The 19,197-nt window shown below is 39.9% G+C and overlaps 1 protein-coding gene across 3 annotated transcripts in view; it reads left to right on the top strand.

The window, feature by feature from the left end:
• Positions 1 to 7,007, top strand: part of PRRG1 (proline rich and Gla domain 1) — a 31,359-nt gene extending 24,352 nt beyond the window's left edge. For 2 of the 3 annotated variants that reach the window (XM_065859880.2, XM_065859889.2), the window contains one exon: positions 5,275 to 7,007. In XM_065859880.2, the coding sequence (XP_065715952.1) occupies positions 5,275 to 5,802 (528 nt within the window). In that variant the 3' untranslated portion in view covers positions 5,803 to 7,007. The remainder of the gene's footprint in view (positions 1 to 5,274) is intronic. The other variant, XM_071812048.1, reaches the window with a different exon arrangement.
• Positions 7,008 to 19,197: the final 12,190 nt, after the last annotated feature.

The following is a 19,197-nucleotide window of genomic DNA, read 5'->3' as shown; positions in this document are numbered from 1 at the left end:
CAGACCAGAGGACCAGAGAAGTGTGACAATCGACCAAGATATGAAAAGACAACGATAGATCGGAAAAAGTGTTAAATTGGGGAATACCGTGACGATGTCTGTGAGGATCATGAAGATTGAACTGAGATCAGTTACTTGCCATCCTTCTGACAGGGGAGCCAAGAGGGTCTCAAAGGAAACAAGAAGGTGCGGCTTCAAAGCAAATAGAAGCATCTCTGTTCACCACAGATAACAGAGCTGTGAACTGCCTTGCCACAGGGATGTCTCAGGTGCTAAAAGGTTAGGTAGGTTTAGAGAACAATGATATAAATGAATGGAAGATAAATTAATCTGGGACCTTTAAACAAAAGGGGTCAGCTTTTGCTAATGGAAGTAAATTCTTCAAGTATGAATATGTGGAAGCTAGGGGAGTATCACTGCCTGCTTATGGCTGAACTCTTCTTTCAGGAGCCTCTAATGATTGTTGTCAGAGAGAAGGTAATGGATTAGGTGAACCCTAGGTCTGATCTAGTAAAGCTGCTTATTTGTAGTACATATAGCCTGCAGGCAGCACTGCATGTGGTCACTGGTCAGTTGCCAAAGGTTGTTGGGAGACTCAAAGATTTGTTCAAAGGTTACTGTGCAAAGTATCTGGGTGTGATTAGAGCACTGATATTAATTTTATTTCCATTAAAAAATAGTTAATTATACTGCATGAAGATTTTAAAGGCTGTAAGTCACAGATCTTTATTTTAATTTCAAATTTCCCACAAATTTTAAATATTACAGAAAGTGTAAGGTTATCTGTATAGCTCTATTCTAGCAAAACAAACCACTGAAAAGCTTAGCAAGCAGCTCAGAACTTGTCAGAACCAGATCTAAAATGATGTCATCAAATAAGACTTCTAGCATCAGTCTGTGTCTAATTATGGATGCTGGATAAATACCCAGAAGAGAAGAGGTGAATCTTTTCCTGACACCTGAAACTGAGGGCAGACAGAAGAAAACAATGTAGCAGGTACACTCACTTCCTATTAATGGTTTGTTCATGTCCTCTACCTACAGAATACCAAGCAGTCTTCTGACTGGCATATTACTAGTCCACCTTTAAAACAAGTCAGACAATTGCCCGAGAGTAATTTGAGGCTGACAATGCTGCCAGATGCAGTAAGGGCCTGAAAGGCTGAAATTCTCAGCAGGGTGCAAGTCTCTTTAACTTTCATGTGAATCCCTTATTTGATTCAGCATTCAGATCCAGTTGACTGATGCTGAATCTGTTCTGAGAAGTATTAGAAATAAAAGGGAAACAAAATTCTGGCAAATTGGCTGTAACTGTCTTTGTGTGGGATGCCCTTGAGAATGCCTTTTGATTATTTCAAACTGGATTTACCCAAGCAGTAAGAAATATTCAGAAAAGTAGTTCTTGGCAGATTACGTGTTAGATGTTTTCTAAGTCTCTTCCATTGCAGTTATCTGATTCTGTGGCCTGCTTAACTTAGTTTTTCAGCCTTTTAAGGCATATTTGCCTGGTATTCCCAGCTGTACACTGCTCAAGGGTAAATGATTACCGGAGTGTCCTTTTCATAAATCACGAGTTAATCATTTTGTCAAGTAGAAAGAAAGTCCTATTTGTTGTTGGTTTAAGAGACCAGCGACTATATAAGGGATGTTTGTGCTGTGAGCTTTCTGACTTTTAAATCACTCTTTAACTTTCTGTATGAGTTCTACAGTTACTTCTTAGATTTTCAGTATTTCTCCCTCTTGGTGTTTTGGGTGGATTTTTGTTGTGTTTTGGGTTTTTTTTTGTTTGTTGTTTGTTTTTTTCTTTTGGTAGCAGTCTGTACAAATCTTTGCACTGCGTAAATTCATCCCCATTCTCCTTGGTTTTGTTGGGCATGATTTGACTTTGACCAGCTGCCTTGTCCTCCTCCTGTGCCCTCATGTTACAGTGCAGAGTAGCTGTGGGATGACAGAGCAGAGGGGGAGCTGCTTGGCAGCTGCGCAGCTCAAAACTGGAGTGTTAGTTTCCTGCAGTTCCTGTCATTTCTGTTAATCTGGAACTAACAGTCTTTGTGCTTCTCTTTGAGATTTGGCTTGCAAAAATACAAGCCAGAAACCTTGAGTTTAGTACACTATTAAGTTGTTGGTTGGTGGGGTTTTGTAGGTTTGAAGGTTTTGTTGTTGTTGGTCTTGGTGGGTTTGGTTGGTTTTTGTTGTCTTTTTTCCCCCCACAAAGAGGAAAATTTAAAGACAGCCCTTTTTTGTTAATGACTGAACAAGTGTGTGTTTCTTAGGATTTTTCACCTGTGTGCTGAATTTTATTCCTCTGTCTCTGCAAGATTGCTTTAGATGTGAAGCACTGTATTTTTTGACAGGGCTGTGTATGTCTTGGGATTTTCTTTGCCTTGCATGCAAATGGAAGCGGGCATTAAACTACTTTCATCCTTAAGGCACTTTAAACTCTTTACCTCAAGCTCTTTATGTACCTCTCTGGCTACACCATCAACTTCTCACACACCCACATACTCCATTCAGAACTAATTGCCTGCCACTCTGGGAAATCAGCTTTTCTGCTGCTTTACCATGTTGCAGAGTGACAAGGAGAGATGATGGTATTTCAGCTTTCCAAAAAAGGTAGAGAGACATTTTCTCCAGCAGATAGAGCTGAGTTAAAGTAACATGGAAATGTTACTAAAATATCAGTCACAACTTACTGCCCTTACATTGGAAAGGGTGCATTTCCTCTGCAGTCTGCAACACAAAATATATTGCGAAGGGAAAAGTGTGATTTCTTCTTTTTTATCAAAACTACATTTCTCCTCCACAGAGTCTTTAAAATGACACAGCCTTGCCCAGTATATTTGATTACTTTCAAGTAAATCTTTGCAACTTTGGCCTTGAAAACATACATTGTACCATTTTATTCCTTTACTGCTGTTGAGGCCGCCAGAACATTGAAGTGGGAAGCTTGGTTCCAGCACAGATAATAGCAGTTAATGCTAATGAATCTTTTTCTGCTTTTTCAGTTGAGAATACTGAAGAATCTAGGTAGTTGTATTCAAACCAGTTGGAAAGGTAATAGGTAACAGATCTCGCTAATTCCCTGATCGTAGAATCTTAGAACCATTTTGGTTGGAAAAGACTTTTAAGATAATCAAGTCTGGTTGTTAACCTAACCCTGCCACATCCACCTATAAACCATGTCCCTAAGAGCCTCATCTACGCATCTTTTAAACCCCTCCAGGGATGGTGACTCCACCACTTCCCTGAGCAGCCTCTTCCGATGCCTGACAACCCTTTCTGGGAAGAAGTGTTTCCTAAATGAAATCTAAACCTCCCCTGTTGCAGCTTGAGGCCATTTCCTTTCTTCCTAGCACTTGCTACTTGGGAAAAGAGACTGACACCCACCTGATCTGATGGATGGGGAGAGTTAGGGTGTTTGGTTTTTATCATGCAGAGATCCCAAAAGTTCTCAGTTGTGCAGCTCATTTAATTTTTCAGTGTCCGTTTTTCCCCTTAAATGTTTTTCTGAAGTCAGCACAGTTGATCTGGAACTGTAGAACTGCATCAAGGAAGGCCCTTTTAGAGAAGCAGTTAGAGAGGTTAGTGGATCTTCCAAGACTTGCTTACTTTGTTTGAAGTCAAGGCTACCTGACTTAGCTTAGATAACTTGGACCTGGATTTGCATGAAAGGAACACCATGGTGACCTGCTTTGGTGTCAAGCCTTGGAATTTAGGAAAAACACCTGATCCTGGTTTGCCGTAGGAATTAAGTAAGACTTTTGTTTGTTTGTTTTTGTTTGTTTGTTTGTTTGTTAACTTGCACTAAGTATAGGGATAAAAACAACTGCATTGATCATTAAAAAAAAAACAACAACAAACATCACCACAACAACTACGTCATAGCCAGTTGTTTCATGCACATTGTATTGCTCTTAACCTTAGTAAATTCTGATCCAGAGCATTGTGAACACGTGCTTTGACTGTGGTGTCCTGGTCCTGGCTTTGCACATGGCAAGCTTAGCCTCCACATTAGAGGGGCTGTGGTGCTTCTGGACTCTAGCTACCTCTGAGATCACTTTGGTGGCACTATCTGTTTAATGCTGATCATGTGGCAGCAATTCTGAACTGGGAAAGTTTGTGGATCTGCCTTTTGTGTGCACAAAGTCAGTCTGAAACCTGAATAGATAACTTACTAATAACAGTGCAATGACTGTATCAATTTTACCTGGTCAGTATTTTATAAATACTTGCATGTGAGATGCATGTTGTTACTAAAAATAGATGATGGTATGAATATGAGTGGGTCAGATCTCCGTATTTTTAAAGGAAATTAAAGAACTTAGAGTTTCTGGCATGGATTTGGGATGTTTTTGTCTTTTTTTTTTAAGTTGTACATAGCTATAAAACACAATAGAAGTGTTTCTTGGTAGGAATGACCTTAAAGGTGAGGATGACTACTTTTTTGAGGCAGGGTGTGCTTTTCTTTGTACTAGCTTTTCATAGCATTCACTGCAGAGAAAATTGAATGATGACATGATCTTTGTACTCCTGCTTGTGCATATTAATATAGCAAAGAATATTTTCAGGTACTGGTGTCCACCTTCATCTTTGTTTTCCCTTGCTCATATTTTCACTTTTCACTTTCTGTTCCATTTATCGGTAGCTGTATTGTCAACATTTCTAGAATATAATAAACTGTGTAATAGTCTCATACTGCTGAAGCAATTTTTAGCTATAAACAGAGGATCCGAATCAACTCAAAATAAGCTGACAACAATTGCTATATGAGCCAAAGGGTGGGAGAAGTCTAAATTAGGAGATGACAGTAAAACATAGTTGTGCTTTGCCAAAATGGTATGTCATTCCAAAACAGTATTTCCCTGTCAAATTGTATTACTAAGTTATTATAATTTTAAAACAAACAAAACCCTAAAATTTACTTTGAGTGATGCTGAAAAATTTTGATCCACCGAGTAGCTGACAGGCATGCTGATTAGATTTCTTACCTACTCCTGTCTGTGCTGCAGGTTTGTAAATATTAAATGCAGGTACAGGAATCTTAAAAGCAGTGAGGAATTGGGCTAGAAAAAGGAGACACCCTTTTGTATCACTAACCACATCAGAAGAAAATTCGAAAGTCTGTTGTGTGTGCTTATCCATACCAGTTCTTATTTTAATCATCAGTATTTGAAATGCCTTTTTTTTCCTCATTCATTTAAAATAATTTGATGTGATTTTTTTTTTTTTTTGACTGTGTTATAGTTTCTGACTTATCCTGTCTTGCTCTTCTAGAAGGAGTTCTGGAAAGTCTACAAAAATGGACTTCAGGGAGAAAGTAACACAGGACATAACTGGTATTCATTTTACCTTGCATTTCCATTAATCATTGGCCTTTTTATTATCCTCATTGTCATTTTTGTCATATGGAGATGCCTGTTTAAAAAGAAAATGCGTAGACAGTCCGTGTACATGCATAGGGGAGCCCACGAAGCGATGGGTGATGGTGCTGTGGCTGATGGCAGAGGTCCCGTTCCGCCGCCTCTCAGCATTGTTCATTCCCCACAGGACGAAATGTATGAAGTCAGTGGGCTCTCGCCAGGAGGTCTAAGCTATATGGATGGACGGTCAGACTCAATTTCCACAAGGTTCTCAAACTGTGATCCTCCTCCTTCATATGAGGAAGCCACTGGTGAAGTCAGTATAAGAAGCGAAACTGAACAACATTTAGATCCACCCCCGCAATATGAAGACATTGTGAATTCCAGTTCAGCAAGTGCAGTTGCAATTGCACTAAATCCTGTTGTCAGCAGTAATAAGTAAAGCAAGAAGAATCGTATGGACTTTTAAAAAAATTACTAATCATTTTGTAGCACTTTATCTTGGCTTATTATGCATTTCGGTAATTTAATGGACTTTTACAATGAACTTCACTTTTGGTTTAGATTCACTTGTTCTTTGGATTTGGGATTTTTTTCTCCTACAGCAGGTCTTAAAAGATACTGTATTGAGAGTGTAGTGCAGGTACAAATGTGGTGCTCTGTCATACTTCTCAAAAGTACCTCTGCCTTGAGACAGGTCACTTGTTTCATTCTGAACGTTGCCCACATTCCCTGCAAAATTTGTGGAGTTCCCCTCCCCTTTCTCACTGTAGACTGTCAGAATTGCCTGGAATAGGGAATCCTTAAGCAACATTTTAGATAGTTTTTTTACACTGAAGGGGACTGATTTTGCAGTATTGCCTTTTGTCCGATTGGTTCCTTTTTCTCACTTGAATTTTTGTTATATGCTGTATCCTATCCTGGGCGCTTGGAAGGCTGAGAGCAGAATGCCTCTGTGTTCAAACCAGTGTCTCATTAGAGTATGCTGGCTCAATAGCAATAATTTCAGAGTGCTAGCAGAAGAGACATATTTTAAAGCTTTTGCTATTACAGCTTAAAATTCTGTAAGTTTCCAGAAGCTGACAATTCAAGATACTAATTAGTGAATTTAAGAGTGTACTTTTTTTGTCTGTGTTCTGCCTTTCCTCTCTGTTTTCCTGGCTGTTTTTACTTGTGTATTCTAGAAGTGAGAGGTGTGCATAATATGTTAACTTTAGAATTTGAAAGTTCATGCAATGGTAAATAATGAAATACTGAGATACTCAAGAGTGGATGAAGTCCTGATCATAGTCTTCCTACCCTAGTCTTCACTGGAACCAGGATATTATCCATAAACACAAGCCCAAAGGTGTTAGTTTCCTTTTTTAAAAAGAAAAAAATGAAAAACATTCAGTGTGTGCAACTTTTTTTTTCCCAAACTGTGAAATAAAAACCCCTTAGTCAAATCCTGATATTCTTTTTCATCTTGCATACTTATATGTACCGTGTGTGCACCTTGTATTGGTGGCTATGGAAGTCCTTTGCAGAGAATATAGATGCCTTTTTTTCAACAAGAAATGTATTTATTGCTTCTCCATTCTAACAAGGTGCTTCTGTCACAAAAGTTAACAATATGTTATAATTAAATAAAACTACTTACTTTTTTCATTGTTTGTAAGAACAGTATAGTGCTTTTATCCATGACATGAATTCTTAAAGCACACTCCATTCTCAGTTTTTCTTCACAGCTCCTAGGTTAGAGCTGCTTGTGGGGGTAAGAGGTGCTGTTAGCATATTGGTCCAGGCTGGCGCTATGCTTTCCAGCTGTGAGCTGCAGAGCCCACCTCATCCAGGGCCGAGCTGTGAGGCCCCACCAGGTTTCATTTCTGAGAACACAAGGCAGGCACATCCCCAAGCATTAGTCTGGAGTGACTCTTTGAGACTGAAGAGATGTGGATTTCCGTCAGACTTGGTGCAAGTTAGAATAGAGGTTTGTATGGAATTTCAACCAGCCTGTTTAGCCACCGATGACAGGTAAGCTGATGCAAGCTGTAGTGTGGCAATTCTTTTTTCCCACCTTGATTTAAAAATTCATTGCTCAGTTTAGCCTGTGGATATTCATTTCAATTTTCTTTCCTCCCTACACCAAGGTAGCATTAGGTGGCATTAGCTTTATTATTATTCTGTATTCTACACACCAGTTAGCACCAATTGAGATGTACTTAGCCATGGAGGACTTCTGTGTTGTGTTGACTTTCTCACTACAGAAACCCCAACTGCATGTTGTTCCAAAGACCCCAAATGAAATGCCCAGTGCCATCCACTTGAAATTACTGTTAATGTCTGAGATGTTTGCCGGCTCAAGGGGGCTTGGCTCATGTTTTCCCTAAGGGATTTTACAGAAAGCTGCTGAAAAGAAATGTATGGTCATAAATGAGTGTGTATTTGCACACTTGTGTAAGAATTTGATATAATGTATTGACAAATGAAGTAAGAAGTTTATGATTAATTTTATGGTCTCATTTTTGGCAAGGAGTAGGCTGCTTAAGTTGTCTACTGGGATGTTTAGTTGCTGAGGCAAGTTGTGTTAGAGTTAATGGATGAACTCCAGAACAAACTGTTGTCAAAAAGATAACTCTTGTTTATGTTTATTATTTAGAATAGATATTGGGGAGATAAATACAATATGTTTTGGACACTTGTAGTAAGAATTGCTTGTGTCTTGCTTTTGGACTGTCTGAAGTGGTTGAAGTGGTTTTAGCTCTTGTGTGTCCTGAATCACCACTTGTAGAAGTCAAAGCTCTTTTATACTGAGCAACACTTAATAATACTGCTTTAGGCAGACATTACCAAAACAAAGTGCCTCACCTCAACATGAAGGAACCACCTCAAAAAAGAGCTGGTATTTCAATATGTCCATGCCATATTGGCATCTCCTGTGCCTGCCAGCACAGCTAGTAGTTTTAGCAGTAACTTTTTTTATGTCATATATGGTCATAAGGCTTTCCTGTAGAAAAAAAAATGGAGATCACCCACTTCACATTAGGTCATTCAGCAGCTGTCATCATCCCCTGAACATGGGCAGCCTAGTTTAGAGATGAGCTGGCTTTTTTGGTGGGTTTTTTTTGTTTTGTTTGTTGGTTTGGTTTGGTTTTTTACTCTCTATTCCACTACCATTTCTAACAACTTTATGTTTCTGGGCTCCTAAGTTAAATAGGTTTCTGTATCCTCTAGATACTTTTGTGTGCAATGCAAAACTGATGCTTGTCTTTCCAAAAAAGCCACAACCAAATATCTGAAATTATCTGTGAGTTTAATTTATTGGGCTGTGCCTTTTCCATATACATAAGCATGAAAACTATTGTGGGATATAAACCTATGTCTTGGTGAATAAATTCCATAATTTAACAAGACTTGCGTGGGACAATTATCCAAATGCATTTCCTCTAAGACATGAACAGCTTTCTCCATGTTGAAATAATGTCAAATTACAGATTATTTTGTTCTGCTTTGTGAAATGTGGGAAAATAGCTTAGGTTTGTGACTGGCTTTTCTAATCTGATTGAAAAATAAAATTTAATTTGTACTGGGTTTTTATACAGCTTTTTTTTCCAGGTCACTTGGTTGTTTAACCTGTCCTGTAACTGCATTGTCCTGCAATAAATACGATAAATTAACAATTGTACCTCCCTAAAGGTTTTGCAAGTCTGAATGCAGTACTGTCTGTCTTGACTGATGACATGAACAGTCAGGATATTGCCTTTCCCACTTCTGAATATAACACTGAATTTCGTCTTGTGTTAGGACTGAGGTGATTTATCTACTAAAACTAACTTAAATGTAAGTGTTGGTGTTTCAAGAAGTTATGGGAATTAATTATTTGCTTAGATGATACTTAGCATTAGTGAAGGTTGTTCTGTCTTCACTGGATGTAAATAACCTCTGATTACAGTATTGCATATTTTAAAGGGGTTTGGTTTACATTAAATTATCCTATTTAAACATTTTTGCCTATGTTTATAGAAAATTTTTTGTAACATTTGTTTTTGGATATGCTAAATAAAATTTTTTAATTTCCATTGTTATATGTACTTTAATCAGTTGCAGTGAATCAGTTGTTTTGATAATTAAAATATAATTTTGTTTGCAGGTAGACTTGATGTTCTTTCAAAATTCGAGCTCATTTTTAATCGATTTGTGATTATTTTATTTTCCATTTTTTAAAAAAGCATTTGTTGTAGCCATAGCTGAATAGCAGTCACAGGCAGAGAGAAAGCAGAAATTATTCTCTGTTGCAACAAAATGAAACAGCACACTGTAGCAAAAAATGTTTAAGTCAGGGAACTTAACTTGGAAGTTCGCTTCAGCCATTTGAAAGAAAGGGATTACAAAATTTTGCATCAGCTCTGGGAATGATGTATTAATAGTGAGCAAAGAAATAAAAGAAAAAAAAAGAAAGAAGAAAAAACAACTTTATGTAATGATCTCTCCTGGAAACTAAAGATCTCTATTGCAGTCAAGACAAACTTTGTGTCATCCTTTCTCAGTCAGCTGCTGGTAAACAGGATAATGTGTCCCTGGCATATTTCAGTGGCTTGCCGCACAACTGGAGTCTGTCTGCGATGGAGGTGAATTCTGACGGGAGGTACGTATCATGGTGTTACATGAATGCGAGTGCGGTTTTGTACTGGTTGTAACAAAAGTGCAAAAAGAGGCAGCTGAAGCAACTAAGTGTCTGTGACTTTCCAAGCTGTCCTGTGCAGAGCATAGCCTCTGGCTCCCCTGGGTCAGCTTTTATTTGCATCGCTCAGATCGATACCAGCTGAGGAGAATGGTCGGTGTTCGGTTCAGCAGCATTCACCGTGCCTGTACATGTGCAGTGTCCTGGCCATACATCTATCAGCACTGGCAAATGTGTTTGCACAGGGTTCAATGCATCACTGCTCTGCGTGCCGGGCTTCTGGCTCTTGAAACGTGGTGGATCCAACTTTAAACTCGTATCATGAGTCTTGGTGTCAATAAAAAATTAAATCATCACATCAGGTTACTAGTGGTGAATGTTCATTATTTGTTGTTTCATATGCCCTTAACACCATTTTCTGCTGCTCTAAATCACACTGGTAGGTTACTTTTTATCTTCTGCATAATGTGAACTTTGTAAATATTTCCTAGTGCTGCTTGCCGATTTTTGAAAAGAAGAAAAACCATGTTCGGCTGAAAGCAATGAGGTGACATCTGTGCTATTTCATTGCTTGCTACACACCTATTTGATTGATTTGCTACGAAGTAATTGAACTTCGAGCTTTGCCAAAGAGTCGAACTACACTTTTTTTCTTCAATGGGATCTCAGTAATTGTATTTTAGATTTGGCAGTGAGTTATTGAATGCTAAGTAACAAGTCCATGCAAGAAAGGCCTCCCCTGTATTCTTTTGTAAATGTTATGCAGCATTTGCTTACCATGTAGCTCTCTGCAACGTTTGCTAATAATATTAGGACATGTGTTCTCTTTCCCTGTCCTATTTCACTGTATCGTGCAATAAAACCACACCAACTACTGTGCTGTTTTCCCCGTCTTAAAAACAAGAACTAAAAATCAAAACCTTTTTTAGTGTGACCTGTTCTTTCCTTTTCCAGTTGAAAGCTTTGTATATGCCTGTGTGGCGGTGTTAGGTGAGGAGCTTAAAGCATGAAGGAAGAAAGTAGTCAAAAAATCTACATAACAGACCCTAGACCAATTCCATAGGTCAGAGGCTTCCAATTTGATTTTTCTTTATTTTCATACTCAACCATCGATGCTGGCAGTGGTGCAGCAACCACTTCTTGCTGCACGCAAGGACTGAAGTTGTTGGTCTGTGTATCAAGGGTCTGGGACTCCTTCCTTTCCTTGTTCCTGTACTTGCTGGCTTGGTTCCCCCCACCATGCAGTATTTCAGTGCTGGTCAAACACAAGGGGTTGAATGGAGGCATTTGGGGCCAGACACAGCATCAGTTTGCTGTGACACATGGAGAGGTGCAGGCTGTTACCACCTCTGGCCTTTTCTAGTCTTAATGCTTCCACCACCACATGTGGATCATTTCCAAGATTAAAACCACTGCAGACAGCATTTCTCACCAGGATTTTCTTTGGAAAGTGATGCTGTCAGAGAAAAGCAAGGACAATGTGACCAGCTCAAAAAATTTCCCCAGCAGGTACTCCTAAACTGTCTTATCGCAAGGCATTTATTCCTATTTACTGTTAGAATTGTTCTTATTTTTGTTTCTTCCTTTCATTTCTGTATTGTCTGCTTTTCTGTTCATGGTTCTGTTGTAACCATGGATTTTTCCTTACAGATGCATGAAGGTAGAATACATTTGCCCTCTTAAAGAAAACCCCACATACGAGAGTAGGTCAGACTAGAATTTATTTAATCTACCCACATCACCAGTGTTTTAATTAAAACCAAAAAGTTTGATGCTGATCTCTACTGTGTCTCCCAATAGTGATATTTATCTCTCAGTATCCCCTTTTCACATGCAGTCTTGTGGGCTTGCAGTTCTGAACATCAGGTTGGTATCTGTAAGTGTAATTTTTCCATCCAACAGCTGTGTGAAATTGTGTTTGGGATCGTTCCCAACTCACCTACAACATCAACAGTGCTAGTGAAAGTAAAATAATTTCATTAATACATTCACTTGCTAGTAGTGTAGGGAGCAGTAAGCAAATTCACCTGTGAAAGCACCTGACCAGTGGGGAAGGTTGAAGGTAAATATCAGCTTTAAAGTGAAAACAACTGCCTTCCATGCAAAAAAACTGCTGACCCCAAACCTAAGCCTGACTCTGTGAAGAGACCCAATGTCCTGACAATGAGTGCAACCCACTCAGTTGCACATTGGTGCTTCTGTGGGTTTTGCCCACAATAAGCATATTGTAGTGCTTTAGATTTTGTGCTCCGTGTGTGGGTGCTCCCCAAAATTTGAGACGTGGGGGCAGACGAAAACAAAACGTTACTTTAACATCCTCAGTGGTCTCCAGGGACCGTTGCTGTTCCATGTCTACGCTGTGTTGGCTCAGTCCAGCTCTGCCAGCTGTGCCTGCCCGAACGTCCCCGCACCCTCAGAACAGCCCGGGCTGGTCTGGCAACTGAAGCCGTGCTTGGAGTAGAGTTGTTACTGGCTATAGGAACTGGTATTAACATTTCTGTAACTATTTTTACTCTCAGTCTGAGCTCCAGATTTTAACAGCTTAATAACTTCTGCAAAATGAAAGGATGTCTGGAATATTTAGTCAGATATGTCTAGTAATGGTAAAAAACCAGATGTTTTGTTTTCCGGTCTCTGGGCATTGGTTTTTTTTTTTCTCTGAACTTGCTGATTTTTGCATTTTGTTTAATAACAGTGCTGAATAATGATGCCTCCTTTTTTTATTTCTCCTAAAATCTTCCACATGCCCTCAAAGTGCATAAAAATTGGTATTTTTATTGTGCAGATTCTTCAGAAGAAATGTAGGTTTGGAAATAATTTCTGATGTTATGTTCTCTTTGATATTTTTTTTCAGCCTTATAAAGTGTTTTTTGCAGCTCAGTTTCCCTTTTCTTACTGATTTGTTCTGCCACCTCTATTACCTTTCAGCCTTTCCACACAGGCAACTGGCTCTGTGAAAATGCTACTATCTCCCCCATTAGCAGAAGTGTTTTAAAAAAGCATTTTCTGTCCCGCACAATGCTTTCAGATTTCAAAATTTACTGTTCTGCATCAGCACAACATTGACAGCCTGAAAACTGTTCACAAAATCATGGTACCGATGCCAAAACAGCCAGCAAGCCCACAGCCCATGAGGAAGGCTGGTTCTTGCCCTGACCTTGCCATTCACCCACAGCCCTGGAGCAAGGATTTGAACTTGAGTTTCCTCCATTGCAGGGTATTAGGCTGTTTTGCACGTTACAGTAGGCTAGCAGCCTTCATCTTTTCCAAATTTCAAAATACCTTGAAATTTCCTGTAGCATATGCAGATTTCTGGGTATAGTGAATTTGAGCTATGTACCCTAGACATAATTTATTTATTAGCTCCTTATGGGTTGTTGGAAAGCAAACTAGTATTTTCCTGTTAAGGTATATCACAGGGTGCGAGTTTGAGCTACTCGTCTTGGGTTTTTGTGTGCTGGTGACACCAACCTTCCCATTATGCTTTCTGGATCACAAATTCCATCTGGAACCTAAATAGCTTTGCCAGTGCAGGTTTTGTTGCCTGTTTTTGTCAAAACTGGCATGGTCCCATGAGCAATTTTAGCTTCACTGAATTACTCTTCAGTATAGAAAGTTTATTAAAGAAGTTCCTGAGCAGCAGTAGTTGATGGCTATACGATTGACTACACTGATGTCTCCTAGCAACTTGGCTGAAAAGATCATTCCACATTGCTCGTTTGTCCAGAGATTTTCAGATTGCTCTGTAAAAACATGTTTATCTCCATGAGGCTGACTAAGCCATCTCACTTCATCAGCACTCCCTGCACCAGATTTTGTGCCATACTGTTGAAAAGGCTTCTCCAAGAGCAACATTAAAGATATAAGCCCCAGACTCCCGTTTTGGGCGCAAGACGTATGCAAAATGTCCCGTCAGGCAGCTGAGCAGTGCTACCCCACATCACCACAACGTTAACTTCCCTCTGGCCTGCCCTTTCCCAGCAGCTCTTCTGTGCCAGAGCTTGCAAAGGGTAGAGAGAGACCTGCCGAGTTCATTTTGCTGTCACACAGGTTTTCAGTCAGGTACAGCCTGCATCTCCTCCGTGCCAGTGACAATGACAAATGACTGGCTTGCTTATAGACAACATCATTTCAATAATCCTGTCTTTTAAAGTGATTGCTGTGGTTAGCTGTGAATAAATGCTCTTCTTCCACAAGACTGCACAGGTGAGATGCTGCAAGATGCTACCCTGCTATCCCCCTTCTCTTGGCATTCCCCTCTGCTTTCTCAGATAGCCTCCTCAGGCTGCGGTGACACTGTATGTCACCATCATACCACTGTGTGTTGACCTGAGGCTGGCTAACATTCAGCATAGACATGATGGAGGTGTGACCGGGTGACAGAGATGGCAGACATACCATGCTTTCCCCCTCCCGAAGGAGGGCATCCAGAATTGATGGATAGCTCATGGCCGGGACATGGTCCTGGAGCGCAGGCTGCTGCGCTGCACGCCCTGTGGTAGCAGCCACCCTGCCTGGCCTGCTGACTGCATTTGGCCAAGAAGTAGCACCTCTGAGAAGCTGTCACTACCTAGAGGCCTTTTTCTACTTCAGCACCAGCCTGTGGCAACGTGCTCTGCATGACCAAAGGTATCACAGACAGAACTACTTGGCTATGGTGACACCCATAACTGCAGGCCTGCAAGACCTGTGCTGGCTGCCTGTTGGCCTGAGGTAGCTGTTCTGCTTTACTAACCTCTAACCTGCCATAGACCTCTCTTCTTGAGAGATCACTTCTCTCCTTGTGCCATACCCATGCAACTACAGGCAGCATCATCTTAACTGGGTTTGTGCTGCAGAGGAGGTCGGGTGAGCATCAAAATCTTTCCAGGTCCACAGACTTGCCTCTTTCTCTCTTACTCATGTTGCCTTAATTTTAATTTCTTTGGAGCATGTTGTAAAAGCTGCATTTTTTTTACATGGCTTTGAAGCGAGTATAAAGAAATCATGCAAGAGTGCTTTGGAAATGCTCCTGCCATCGCTGTCGAGTGCCTGATGCAAATTGTTTTCTTCACTTTGTTATTTAAACTGCCAGCAGGTATTAATTTTAATAAAATGCTACAGGGTGGGTTTTGCAAGTCTAATTATTGGAAAGGCACTCACTCAGAAATGTTAAAAGGTCTCTTTTAATGCCAAATCTAAAGAAAGTGATACACTTAAATAATGGTCTAGTCTTTTTCTTAATTAAAAAAAAAAAAAAAAAAGAAGAAAGAAAAAGAAAAGGAAGAGGCCAGGTCAGTTGAAGCAGTTATACTAATAGTAGTACAGGAGTCTTAGAAGTCCTTCAGCCCCCTTGTTTTTATTCATGTACACTTATCTCTGATATCTTCATAACTTCATTGTCTATATTTAGATCAAGTCAATGCACACTTCTCTGCTTTGACTTGGCCTGCCTTCGTGCTGCGGTTGATATCAAGATACCCAGCAAATCCACAGTGAGGAGATCATCAAAACAGAGATATTGGAGAGATGCTGGTCTGCTAAACTGGATCAACCAGTGCAGGCACTGGTGGTACCTGTGTGAAAGAGTCAGCCTCCAGAGAGGGTTATTTGGAGGCTCTTGGCATACATGGAGGCAGAGGGGAGGGAGGCATGCAGGAATGCTGAGGTCATGCCAGCAACCTTGCAGTGATTTTCTAACCTGGTAGGTGTTTTCATTCCTTAGGATTTTTTAAATCACCTCTCTGCTCCTTTGATGATGTGTATAAAGTCATATCTATAGGGAAAGTTGATAAAGTGTCCCCTAAAGCCAAGAGGTTTGCAATATTTTTATTGTAGAAGAAAATAGTTTCTGTCATCAATATGTTTCTTTGTCATATCCCTTTTAAGGCTCTGTCTGTAACAACAATAGAGTTTGGCCTGCCTTATTTCACCTTAAGAAATCAACAGAGTGGTTCAAGTTGGATTTCTACATATGTTTATGCATTCAGGTATCAACTCCGCTCTGCCTCGGGTATGCAAATACCTCTGAGGTTAGTTAGAGTAGCAAGTTCCTGTACCTGCCTCTGGCCTTAAATGATCGAATGTGTTCAATGGTTGACTTACTGTGGATGAAAAACACTGATAAAGAACTGTGGAGAGTTAAATCTTTCTGTATTTCAGGTATTTTCCCTTTAGTCATGTTTGTCTTAAACTGAACACTCTTCAGAACACCTCTTCATAGGTTAGGCTTTCTTTTGTATTCTAGCCTGTACGAAGGTAAATTTATAATACAAGTTTTCTTTCGCTTGTGTATAACCTTGAGAAAGACTCTTTCAGCTGGTAGTTTGACTAACCTTACAAAGAACAGAGTTGAGCAATTTTGTCTAATCTCATCATGTTGGAAAAGATATATTAAGCTTGTTCTAAGAAAGATTAAAAGTGCAGTGATTGTGCAAAAGTCCATTCTCATTACATCTTACCATATAACCAGTTCAAGCTTTTATCTATTGTTGAGCTTTGATTTATCACTAATAAAACCAATATGAGACAAATAATGAAATATTGATTTAGCATCTTGAAACATTTTAAACTGCCATTTTATTCAATGCATCCATAGGCAGCTCAGCAGAATGAAAGTTTTTTTGTACACTGAATGAAGCTACCAGTTTTAGCATGACACGACGAAATTGTAGCATAGCAGTAAAATTGCAGGGCACAATTATGCCATCTGTTTCATAGTGGAAAAACAAAGAACAATTTGGTGATGGCCCCAAACAATAAATCTGGGTTTAGAGAAGAAGAACAATTGGAGCTTGTAATGTTAGGAACAGCCTCCTTCCACCTCTGTTGCTCAGCTGCAAAGTTCTCTCTTCTTGGTTTAGGCATCCTTAGCTGTTAGAGTTGGCTGGGTTAAGGGCTCTAAAAACATCTCTAAGTCACAGAACACTGATTCAACAGATGCTTGCCTCTTCCTATCTTGTCTCATGTTTTTATCACCTTTTCATTTTTGGAGTGGGCAGAAAGTAAGCTGGTCAGGTTGCATTGCTCCATGATCAGTGATAGCAAACAGAGTTAAAGAGTATCGATCTATTAGCAGGAGGCAAGTATGAAACAAAGTTTTTGTTCAATCTTCCATCAACACAAGGTAAATTCTAGTAGCTGAGCCCTGTTTTGTCAGAAAACAAGGCAACTAGATTACTGTAAATCATGTAGTATGTGCAAGAAAGGTGTTTTCCTTGGAAAATCGGCAATGTAAGATAAGAGGGATCTCTTACTCTGTCCACTCTTCAAACATTTCATATCATGGCCCTTGTATTTTTTAATATCCTGTGACCTTAAAGAAGGGACCATAAAATACTGTCCTTGTAGCTATTGAAATCTGTAGATACACAATTTGATTAAGATGGGTAATAAATCCTTTTTTAACCTTTTTTTTTTTTTTTTTTTTGCAATGTTATAGATGTTATGGCATATCTACCTAGTAAGAAATAAAGACATCATTCTTCTTTGATGAGTGGGATCTTTTGCAGGGAGCTTCTGCATGCTTTCTTACTGTTTCCTGTGTGTTCCCTTTCCCACAACAGTCCTCTGTAATGTACCCAGGGACCTTCTGTAGTGGTGGTATCTGATCCAAGTCCATGTCTTGACTTTCGAGGGGAGGAAAAGAGAAGCAGACAAGGCATGTCAGGGTTGAAGCCACTAGTTTCTGGTCCAGCTACAGTACTATGATCCCCTCAGGGCATCTGTGTACACTCCCAGTGGCAAAACCCCTCTCTGGCATGTTGTCCTCCCTTTAAACCACCCCTCCCCAGCTCTTTGTCCTGGTTCCTCAGCCTGCAACACGTGGCAAGTACACACTTTCCTACAGCCTCTCTCACAGCCCGCTGCTTTACAGAGCTAGTTCTCCATCGATCATTTCTGAATCTGCCATCAGCTTCTGTGAAGGTTTTAATCCATACCAAGCTGCTTCTATCAGGCATCTAGTTACCTGCCTGGCACAAATACGTGCTGAAAGGATTTTAAACGAGAAGGATGGAAACAACTGGGTTTGTTTGTGTCTAAGCCACAGAAGGCACATTTTTTATTTTTTTTATAGCATTTTCCCATTTTAGGAAGAGAGCTTGTAAAACACCATTAAAATGACGAATGGTCTCAAGGTAATAAAGAAACAATATTCTCACTTTAGGGACTTAGGCTCAAAGCTAAATGACTGTAGTGGTTCAGATTGAAAAAGCAGTAGGAAATTTAATGAACAGTGACCCCACAGGAAAGTCAATCTGTCTGTTAATGTTTAGTTTTGTCATTTCTTTTGAAAAGTAATAAACTTCTATTATCTAATCTATTGGTTATGGAACCTGGGGTCAGGCTCCTGTTGAGCTTAACTCTGCCAATCTGTCTCAGCTGAAATTAATGACCTTCCCCTTGTAATAGGTAAACATCCCAAGCAAGAAGTAAGTACACAGGTGCTCAGGGAAACAGTTATGGTTGTGTGGAAAGGGCATTGTCATGAACTTCACTGCAAGAGCTCTAAATGGTCTGCGAATTCCCCTAATATTAAGCTGATTCAGCCAGTTAAATTATTTAAAATATAAAGAATGAAACTGTGACTAATTAGTACTGGTTGCTGCCCAGTCCTATAACAAGTCATTCATCTGGATGCTGTATTTATTGCAAATCTTGTAGCAAAGATAGTAATCAAATAAAAGATAAAAATAGGAATGTCTTTGCTTATGTTTAGCTATTAAGAACATACATTTACTTAACCACATAGACGGAAGAGGCACTTTGAAAGCTAGCTAATTTGGAGAAGTGTGTTTTAGCTACAGGCTAAAATGATTGAGCTAAAAGCAGGAAAGCTGCAAACTTTGTGTAATACCATCCAGACAGGTGGCTGCTGTGAGCACAGGCTGAGAAGAGGCTGGGGAAGCTGCCTGCTCCTGTCCCCTGCCATGAGGCAGAACCAGCCCTGTCCTGTAAGTTCTTCACTTGTGCTGAAGTTTCAGGTTGGCTTCATTTTAATCTTATCTGCTTCTTAAATCAGAAGGTGATCCAGTTTCGTTGTGCTTTGCCCAGCAGCTCGTCCTATGAGAATGGGACTGTGCGTCGGTGGGATGTGGCTTTGGAAGTGGCTGAGCTGACAAAAACTCTTCAGGCTTCACCACTCTTCTCTTTTTTCCCCCAGTTAAGTAGTGGGGATTATCCAGAGTCCAACCCTTA

The sequence above is a fragment of the Patagioenas fasciata genome, chromosome 1, assembly GCF_037038585.1.
Source record: "Patagioenas fasciata isolate bPatFas1 chromosome 1, bPatFas1.hap1, whole genome shotgun sequence".
Classification (NCBI taxonomy): domain Eukaryota; kingdom Metazoa; phylum Chordata; class Aves; order Columbiformes; family Columbidae; genus Patagioenas; species Patagioenas fasciata.
Note: the sequence above shows the minus strand (reverse complement) of the source record. Positions and strands in the feature narration are given on the sequence as shown.